Below are 10,092 nucleotides of genomic sequence, written 5' to 3' on the forward strand. Positions count from 1 at the left end.
TCATAACTTTATTTTTAAAGGGTCGCACCAAACCACTATGGCAGGAGACTGCCCCATCCTTTGTTTTGCAAGTACCACACAGAGGAGATTCTGTTGGATTTGGTACTTCAACAGGACGTTCCAGTGAGTGTTTTGGGTTATGGGCTCTCTGGATATAGGCCTAATCTGTGATATATGTGATGATTGCATCCCTCTTAAAGCCACAATGGCAATATGGCAAGATCACTTTGATTTATGGGGTTTTGGGTAATTGCAGGTTTCAACTGTTCAATTATGAGCACCAATCTGATATAGGTCTAGTAGTCAGTTGCAAGTCTTTTAATTCTTTCATTGTTCTTTACTTTTATCAGGACAAGCACTGGGAGGGGAGTCAAAAAGGAATATGAATATGAGCTTTGAAGATCCACAGTCCAAGACTGGAGTTTCAGCTAAACCATCTAAAGTTCGTGTGAGCAGCCATGCTCAGCCTAAAAAGGACCGTGAGCAGTTTCGCAGTGCTCTGGTCAGCATTATCATGTGAGCATCTGTTATCATTTGCTTTAACTAAGATGGACAACCAGACTAATGTTCTTAGCACTTCTGAAATCTTGTCTTGATTTAGCATAATAATGCAAATTGTATCATGCAATATATGCTTTTCTTACAGTAGTTGTAGCAGATCCAATACCGAACCACACTACATACTGTACATAATTTGTTATGCATAATGTATTCAGAACCAGAGATGTGTGCATTTTCTATCAAATCTTTATTTGATAACTTTTATTTCTTGTTGTAAGAGCTATGTAATTTGTGGTACTCTCAATTACATTTACATCTATTGATTTAGCAGACACTTTTAATCCAAAGTGACTTACATCTATCAATTATATACAAGAGACTACAGTATCCTCCAGAATTATTGACACCTTTGGTAAAGTTGACTAAAAACAGGTATCTTTTTTCAACCTTCAACCAAAGGGGAGGCAAATTTATTCTGAGAAAAAGTGAAATCTCAGGAAGAAGTAAATCACTGCCCCACTTAGATTATTCATGATCTAAATGTCAGGTTTCTTTGGAATGTTCTATATGACTGTATTAGGCAACAGGACACGGCTGCCGGGAGGTCCTTCATGGAGGAGACGTCTCTTCCCAGGAGTGGATCCCCTACAGCCACAGAAAAAGACATTCTGGTATGGTAGTATATCTCAGTGCAGAAACTTGTGTTGATCTTCACAGCTATGAATCAGGCATAAAAGCATATACTTCCTAACTAAGTCAAGTGAATTTCAAACAGATCATCTTACACCTCACCTGATTCATTTCGCCCTGTAGAGATATTACTACTACATACGGAATGGAATTGACACCGAACATGTGGCAGCCATGGAGGACTCCTGGTTAGAGAATGTTCTGAGTTTGGTTCCTTTGCACCTAAAAATGCTTACAACAACCATCGAGCAGCTGTCAGATGAGATGAAGGAGGACTATCTGATGAGTGTGAAGAAAGCCATAGGTAAAACTCTCTCATTGCCATTTCTCATGGACATGATGCTGCAATGATGCCATTTAAGCTGACTTCCTGTTGAACCTGTGAAGGAGCTAGTTATGCCATTTTTTGTTAATGTTTATTGAAGTTATGCAGTGGGGAATGTATATTTAAGGCGAGGCAACACACATCAGTGGCTGAAAGTTATGCTTAATCAGGCCCAGGGGAAGCAGCATCATCAGAGCAGTTCAAACACAGCCAGGATGAACACTCTTTTATACACAGCTCATTGCATGCTATAAGCATGAGGTCACATTGGTTCCATGGTAGACATGTGAGTTAAGGAACATATTACAACTGTAGGAAACAAAATCAGTTCCATGTATGTTTCTGTTAAGCTGATACATGGGTAAACTTTTTGAGCAATGTTGTTGGGCAATGCTCCTCATTGTGGTTTTGGCATGTGCCCATTGGGCAACAATTTCTTTAAGGGCCTGTCTCCACCAAATCATCAGTAGACAAATCATCATGATCATCCAATCAAAACAGATAGAACTAGTTATGTTGTTGGCCAGCAACATTGCTCAAAAAGTTGCCCCATGCCTTGTTAAACTATGTCACACCTATTAGTTGTTTGAAAACATCAGCTATACTTTTGGAGAAACAACTGTCATGTTAAGGACAAACCACACAGTATCGTGTTGAGAGCAAACCGCTCACTGTTGGTTATTACTTATTCATTCATTCTGTTTTCAATTTGCTGTCTATAAGCATTTTAGATCTGCAAACACGTTCAAGACAGAAAACAGGAAATTATTACTATGAGCAGTTGACTGAGTACATACTGAAATGCATGTAAAAGATAAAAAAGAGAGACTAGTTAGAGGGTCTACAGTAGTCTTGTAATTTCACAAACTCAAGGCCTGATTTTTTCCCCTGAAACGTATCAAACTTACCGAATGCATTGATGAAAGTAGGCATAACAAAAAATAAAAATGAACGTAAAGTATTTTTTGTCTTTGCAGTGGATTTTGTTCTGAGAGACCCAAGGGAGAATGAAGATGAGAAAGTCAAAGATCTCCCTCCCCACAGAGAAGAGTAAGCAGTGCTGTCTGACTTTACATTACCATTCTGATGCAATGCAGGGACTTGCACTGCCACTGCACAATATGCATTTTTTTTGTTTTGTTTCACAGAATAGAAGTGGTTCCAAAGCCATGGCACAAAACCTTTCTGCAGGCCAAGAAAAGAATGACGGAGCGTTTGCATGCCATCAACCCTACAATGTTATCTGTGTTAGACCTGTGGCATGTGTCCTTCAAGTGAGTCCCCCTCCATCCCCTTCATTAGTTCATATTGAGTGTGGAATCTGTCAGTGAATTCCAACAGTACTGCATATAGAAAGGCACTCCAGATAAGTAAACCGCTCACAAAAAGTAAGGAAACTTGACTTTGGCCCATTATATCTCCCCTTTAGTAATACCAACCAGTAAAGTGTTTCATATCATTTTTATCGTTGACTTGTCACCTTTACAATGAGGTATAGCTTGTAAGCATGGGGCAATCATGGAATGAGCAATACAGCCAAATGTCTGAGTAGTGCCAACTAAAAATGTGCCAAAATGGCCAGTAATAGGGTTCTGCTGCCAGACATCTCATTTTGGGCTTCAAGTGCTACCAGGTGAGTTTAGATACCGGGATGAGATTCTGGAGCCAGTGGCAATTCCATATCTCCAGAATATGGGACCAAATGCCATCCTCCAGGATGATAACGCTCACCCCCATAGAGCTGGGATCATCAGAGAGTACCTCCAGAATTTGGGAGTGGAGAGGATAGAATGGCCTGCCGTGACGTGAGTCCAGACCTCAACCCAATTGAACACTTGTGGGATCAGCTTGGGCGTGCTGTAGGTGCCAGAGTCACCAACAGAACCAGGTTGGCTGACTTAACAGATCCTTATCGAGGAATGGAATGCCATCCCACAGCAGAATGTAGCCAGGTTGGTGACCAGCATGAGAAGAAGGTGCCAAGCTGTTGTGGCTGCATATGGATCCTCTACACGCTACTGAGGACCCTGACACTGAGTATAAAATGAACGAATGTATGCCTAACATGTTTTGTTTTCCTCATTTCTGTGGGAGAGTGCAATCGTCAATGCTTAAAGTAACAAAGGTGAATTCCAACAGCATAACAGGCCATTTTGGCACATTTTTCGTTGGCACTACTTACACGTTTGCTTGTGTTGCTCATTCCATGGGAGCCCAATGCTTACAAGCTGTACCTCATTGTAAAGGTGACTAATATACGATGAAAATTACATAAAACACTTTAGTGATTGGTATTATTAAAGTGGAGATATAATGGGCCAAAGTCAAGTTTCCTTACTTTTTGTGAGCAGTTTTATTTAGCCTGAAGAAAGTGATTTACTGTTGTTGTTTCCCATGTTGTCATACTTTGTGGTGAGTTGCTGGTGTTATCATTGTTGTTTAGGCAGCTGCGCTTAGTTGATGTGGAGGAGTTCCATAACAGGCAGGAGTCTATGGAGCTCCATGTTTTCCAGCAACTCGTCACCAAGCACATTGAGAGTGCCAAGGATGTCCTCCTCAAAAAGTATGTTTTTATAGAGGTTGCCTCTCTTGCCCCAGTCTGACTTCTTATGTACAATCGTTCTTGAGCTTTCCCCTGGATGTGATCCATTTTGTTCAGATTTTGCCTCACAAGGAGAAACAAATGGGATGATACTCTGTACGTTTTGATAGAACCGCAAATTAAATTAACATTGTTCATTTAACAAATGATAGAAGCTGGTTGGGTTCAGCGTTCATATGTGTATGATTTGACATATGCTTTGTGCACAGATCTGTTGCATGGCTCTTTCAAGAGTATTCACAAGCACTTAAACATGAAAATGTTGAGTACATTCCTACCCATAATGCACAGATGTTTATTGTTTGCTTCCCACCCCCAGGTGGTTTCCAGAGATCCAGCATATCTACTACCAGGGTAACAAGCGCAAACTGGTTCCTAGCAACAGCAACCCAGCCAAGCTGCAATCCTTCTTTAATTGTGTGGCCACGCTAATGACCTCCCATCTCCAGAGCCTGGCGCTGGAGTCCATGCAGGACTACACACACCTCATCGCCCAGCACCCCGTCAGTGCCACCTTACTTATTATGTTGTTATTATTAATTAGGTCTCATTTACTCCCGTCATGGCCAATTAACATCGCCCAGGCTACAGCAATTATCTTACACAATGATTCATGAAACTTCCCGAAAGAGTTTAACTATTACATTACCCTCATTGTTGAATGAGAAGCATGAATATACAGTATTTTTGAACTGTATGTAAAAGATAATGTATAGTCCAGTTCACCAAGCATTCTTGAAAAATAAATCTGGACAAGACTAGTAGCATTTAGTTGTTAGTTACATTATGACTGCATTAAATGCAGTGGTCTTGTCATGCCACAGAACTTTGCATTGTTGCAAAGAACATTGCAGGATAACTTTGTGATCATCTTTTGTTACCTCTCCAGTCTTCCATACGGGCCTATGAGCATCCAGGCTTCATCCTCCAGCTCATCCTGGACAGGAACGAGATCATTTTTGAACCAGACTTTGGGGACTTTGAGCTGATCGTACTGAACACCTTTGATATGATGCTGAAATCCGTCACCCTGGTGCCGCGCGTGGAGACTAAACTCTACTCAGAATGGGTAATGTCCTCTCTCTCTCTCTCTCCATCTGTCTCTATCTGTTTCTTTATCCCTCTCTCTGTCTCTCTCTGTCTCTCTCTGTCTCTCTCTATCTCTCTCTCTCTCTATCCCCCTCCCTACCCCCACTGTCTCTTTTTTTGTGCATTTCCTGGTAAACATATTGCATCTGACATTTGCAGGGGCAATCTGCCATTGTTGGTGTTTGTTTACAGCTAGCCCACCTGTCATTTTGAAAATTGTTGCAGTCATTCAGCTACATGCCGTAAGGTATTTGGAAGAGTTTAATCAGAGGCTCCCGCAAGTGACATTTGATTAAAGTTAAAAGTCGGCTGGTAGTTAGCACACACCTTTTATCGAAAGTGACACAGACTCGCCCCAATGGGTTTGGGAATTTCCGAACTCAGATGGTGATGTTACCACGGCGCTGATCTATCAAGCAATATCTTTCCCAAGGTTGAGCTAAGCTGTTTTAAATTGCAAAAGCAGCTGAATTATGTGATGAAGTGGAGAATATTAAACAGGAAATCCTTTTTTTTTTTTTTAAGTCCAGTAATTTACCACTATCACCCCATTCCTCCCTCACACACACACTTACTCACTCTCTCACACATACACGCGTACACACACACACACACACACACACACACACACACACACACACACACACACACACACACACACACACACACACACTTACTCACTCACTCATGCAGCACACACAGACACTCACACACCCACACATACACTGCAGAAACATAGACACAGAGACACATGAACACACACTCTCTCTCTCTCTCTCTCTCTCTCTCTCTCTCTCTCTCTCACACACACACACACACACACACACACATACACACACAAACACACACACATACACACTTTCGCATTCTCTCTCTCTCACACACACACACACTCACACTCACAATCACACACACACTCACCCTTTCTCTGTCCTTTCTCTCCATCTGCCTCCTGTACCAGCCGGGGACTCAGGTGGGGGGCAACCTGCGGCCGGTGATCCTCCCGGAGATCCTGGCGGCGCAGCGGGAGCTGGTGCAGCGCGTGCTGCGCGAGGAGACGGCCGGCCCGCTGGAGCACCTGCGCCTCTACGACAAGTACGCGCCGCTGGTGACCAAGCAGGCCGAGGAGGACGTGGAGCAGTTCCTGCGCGACCAGCACTCCTTCCAGGAGATGATGATGGAGGTCACGCGCTACCAGCAGAACGCCGACGACATCAAGTACAACTCCATCAAGGTGCGTTTTGGACATAGGCCTTCCCCCCCTGCACAACAGACCAGTTTGTGTGTGTTTGTGTGTTTGACTGTGGTTAAATATGCATTTGTCATTCAATTTATGCATATGGATTTGGCATTTAGTCTATTTCAGTTCAGTTCAGTTCAGTTCAGTTCAGTTCAGTTCCATTCCATTCTGTTGCATTTTTTTGGTTTCATCCAGTCAAATCCAGTTCAGTTCAGTTCAGTTCAGTTCAGTTCAGTTCAGTTTAATTCATTTCTATTGAGTCCACTCTCTTATCATCTTCACGTTGCTCTTCACCTACTCTTCAGGTGCTGCGTCTGGGTATGTTCGAGGTGCACTGCACCGAGCTGATCCACGCTCTGGTGAAGCAGGCCGAGGCTCTGTGCCAGAAGCTCATCAACCGCATGCTGGAGGAACACCAGGAGCTCAACACCAAGTGAGCGAGCCATAGCCATATGCTATAACCAACCTCAACCGTATACACTTACCTAGCTTGGCTCAGATCTGCTCCAGTGATCTGTCCCACTAATCTACCACTGATATCCCACCAATCTACCTGTGTGTGTGTGTGTGTGTGTGTTTGTTTGCGGCCGCAGGCTGTGTGCTGAATATGAGAAGATAGCAGAGAAGGCCCTGAGCACGCCCCCGAGCACGCAGGAGCTGATGGAGCTGAAGGCGAGTGTTGTAATTGAGACAGGATGCCGCCGCCAGCAGCACAGGATTGGCAGGCTGCCAATGTGTAGTAGACGTTCTCCAGTGGAAATGATCTAGACTGATGTGTGAGCACAGTCTGAAGTTGTCTGAATATCGTGGAAACTCAATGTGTGATTGTGAAGATATGGCCCTCGCGGTCCAAATCCACACACAGGATGAGTGGCTAGGACTCACTGAGTTGGGGTGGATGTGGATGATGACACAGCAAGCGTACATTTTGTTGTAGAGTACAGATTAATTTACAATGCAGGGAAAAAGAGTGCTCTAATTCAAAAAAAGACCTGACAAAAAAGAAACAAAGCAAAATCAACCAACAGGTTTCTAAATTCTCTAGCACAATTCGTTAAATATCTGTGCTCAACCTCACAGCAAGTTGGCTCTCTCCAGACTCCAAACTCTTTTGTTAATAGTTAGAAAACCCCCCACCTTATCGATACACTTCTGAACATTTCATGTATGTATTTTTAGGCGTACATCAAGACGGTGGAATCTAAAGACATTCCTCTGCTGGAGAGCAAACTGCTTGAATCCAAAACCCGGCTGTGCTTCCTGGTGGACTATGTGACCTTCTCGCCGCTGGACATTCGTCTCAACAGACAGCCCTTCCAGTGGCAGTCGCGCATGCCGTCCATCTTCGAGGAGCACCAGAAGATTGTCACCGAGAAGACTGACCAGTACCAGGAGGGGCTCAAGGTTAGACAACAACCACACTTTTTCCACTTTCTTTCCCCGGGACCAAATTGATGAAATTTGATAATTCTAATGGCTTGTTGACTGACTTTTTTTTACCAACAAGATGTTGATCACTTGTTTAACACCATACCTGCTTAATCATTTTATCATTGTAATGCAAATGGTTTCTCTACATGTTATAGCTGCGATGCACAAGGTTTGTGGAAGAGCTGGAGAACTATTCCAAACAAGTGGAAGAGTTTTTCACGTTTGGGGATCTTTCCGACCTCAACAAGTACCTGAAGAAGGCTCAGTCCCTGAATGCCAAACTAGACGCAGCGACCGAAAAGGTATTGCATTTGTCTGTGTGCAATTGTTTTTCACTGTCAGCCAGCTCTGAGAAGTTCTAGTCATAGTTCATCATTTCATGATGTAAGTGCCTCTTTCTAACTGCAGAGGGCAGCAAAGGCAGTGGAATGCTGTCATTCTTGGTTTTAGTGTATCCATGTTTTCCAGAGGTGGGAAAGTCCAGATTCAGAACGTAAAAGTCCCACCACATATCTGTGCCGACCATTCATTTAAAGCAGCTGATTCTAATTAGCACAAGTCTTCAGAGCAGCTAATTGATGAGATCACCTGTGTTAAGTGCACAGGTACAGTAGAACCATTACATGATTGGACTTTTACTTTCTGAAGCTGGAGTTTTCCACCTCTGATGTTTCCTTAAGATCACCATATTTATCCACTGTATTATGTCACATTGAGCCTATTTGCCAGCACTTCTGTACCTGTATACACTTTCTGTACGTCTGTAGCTTTATACACCTTCTGTACGTCTGTACCTGTATAGAAATGAGCCAATGGGTGCTTTAGCACAGCTTGTCTGTTGCCTTGTCAGTTGACTCACCCCGAACATGTCTTCATGTGTCCCACTCCCAACCCTGACACAGATCGAAGGCTTCAACATGGAGGAGGAGGCCTACGGCTGGCCCATCTCGCAGTACCCCGGCCGCAAGAAGGTGCACGAGTCCCTGCTGCCCTACCTGCGCCTGTACGAGACGGCCGCGGAGTTCCAGACGCAGCACAGGGCCTGGGTGCACGGCCCGCTGGCCGGCGTCAACCCGGACAAGGTGGAGGGCGACGTGGGCAACTACTGGCGCGCCCTCTACAAGCTGGAGAAGGGCTTCCAGGGCTCGCCCAAGGCCCTGCACATCGCCACCCACGTCAAGCAGGAGGTAAACAATCCTTTAAAAAGGATTGTGTCACAAGATGACCACCCTCTTCATAGCTTTTTTATAAAAAGTGGTAGGAGTCAGCGACTCCTGTTTCCCAGCTGCTCAACTGAGAGATTCAGGAGATCTTTTGTGCCTTCTGCAGTCAGGCTTTTTAATAAGCACCTCTGACATCAGGGTTGATTTTCTTAATTATTTATAATTTATTGTTACCTTTTTTTTTTTTTTTATACTGCACATGTTGGTAGTCCACTGCCATGGTCTGCTTTGCTGTCTGCTTGTGTCCTGTCTGCTTTTCCTGTTGCTGTGTCTTGCTTTATGTTATTGTGTGTCATGTTGTGCTTTGCTTATGTTGTTGTCTGTATGGTGGCACTGAGTTTCCCCTTTAGGGGATTATTAAAGTTATCCTTATTATACGGCTCTCTAGAATGTTGAGGGAGCTCCCATTCACTTTGAATGGGCCTCTCCAACGTTCTACCGGTGAATAATATATATAATCACCGGTGAAAGTATACTGTATAATGACCGCTGTCAATGGCAACAGGTTTTGTGCTTCTAATTCACGTCTTTCATATCAATCCGCAACAAAGCCGTTCGCTGGTTGCGAATTTCATTGAAAGTTACCAAGTATGTTGCAAGGCAACACCTAACAACTGTCATCTGTGGCGAACTATTTATTTTGCTAGAATAATTCCCTTCAGGGCGAAGCAAAACCCCTCCGCTGCGCGTCGGGGTTCTGTTCATCCTGTCGGGAATTATTTTCCGATAATGACCGGCGTTCTATACATTATCCCTTACTTATCCTTATCCTTATCCTTATCCTTATCCTTATCCTTTATCCTTTATCCTTTATCCTTATCCTAATCCTAATCCTTTTCCTCATCCTCACCCTCATCCTCATCCTCATCCTCATCCTCATCCTTATCCTCATCCTTATCCTTATCCTTTGAGGTGGAGGCCTTCCGGGAGAACCTGCCCCTGGTGCAGGTGCTGTGCAACCCGGGCCTGCGCGAGCGCCACTGGGAGAGCA

General features: G+C 43.9%; 1 protein-coding gene across 1 annotated transcript in view; it reads left to right on the forward strand.

Annotated features, from left to right (window-relative positions):
- The first annotated feature begins 382 nt into the window (after window positions 1–382).
- Window positions 383–10,092, forward strand: part of dnah7 (dynein, axonemal, heavy chain 7) — a 77,186-nt gene continuing 67,476 nt past the window's right edge. Inside the window, exons 1-15 of the mRNA XM_062533660.1 lie at window positions 383–516; window positions 1,082–1,172; window positions 1,315–1,495; window positions 2,494–2,566; window positions 2,665–2,790; window positions 3,960–4,079; window positions 4,438–4,621; window positions 5,008–5,187; window positions 6,169–6,441; window positions 6,753–6,880; window positions 7,041–7,119; window positions 7,627–7,851; window positions 8,034–8,180; window positions 8,781–9,065; window positions 10,014–10,092. The exon at window positions 10,014–10,092 is cut by the window's right edge and continues 328 nt beyond it. Coding sequence (XP_062389644.1) covers window positions 383–516; window positions 1,082–1,172; window positions 1,315–1,495; window positions 2,494–2,566; window positions 2,665–2,790; window positions 3,960–4,079; window positions 4,438–4,621; window positions 5,008–5,187; window positions 6,169–6,441; window positions 6,753–6,880; window positions 7,041–7,119; window positions 7,627–7,851; window positions 8,034–8,180; window positions 8,781–9,065; window positions 10,014–10,092 — 2,305 coding nt within the window. The remainder of the gene's footprint in view (window positions 517–1,081; window positions 1,173–1,314; window positions 1,496–2,493; window positions 2,567–2,664; window positions 2,791–3,959; window positions 4,080–4,437; window positions 4,622–5,007; window positions 5,188–6,168; window positions 6,442–6,752; window positions 6,881–7,040; window positions 7,120–7,626; window positions 7,852–8,033; window positions 8,181–8,780; window positions 9,066–10,013) is intronic.

The sequence above is a fragment of the Sardina pilchardus genome, chromosome 4 (assembly GCF_963854185.1).
Source record: "Sardina pilchardus chromosome 4, fSarPil1.1, whole genome shotgun sequence".
NCBI lineage: Eukaryota > Metazoa > Chordata > Actinopteri > Clupeiformes > Clupeidae > Sardina > Sardina pilchardus.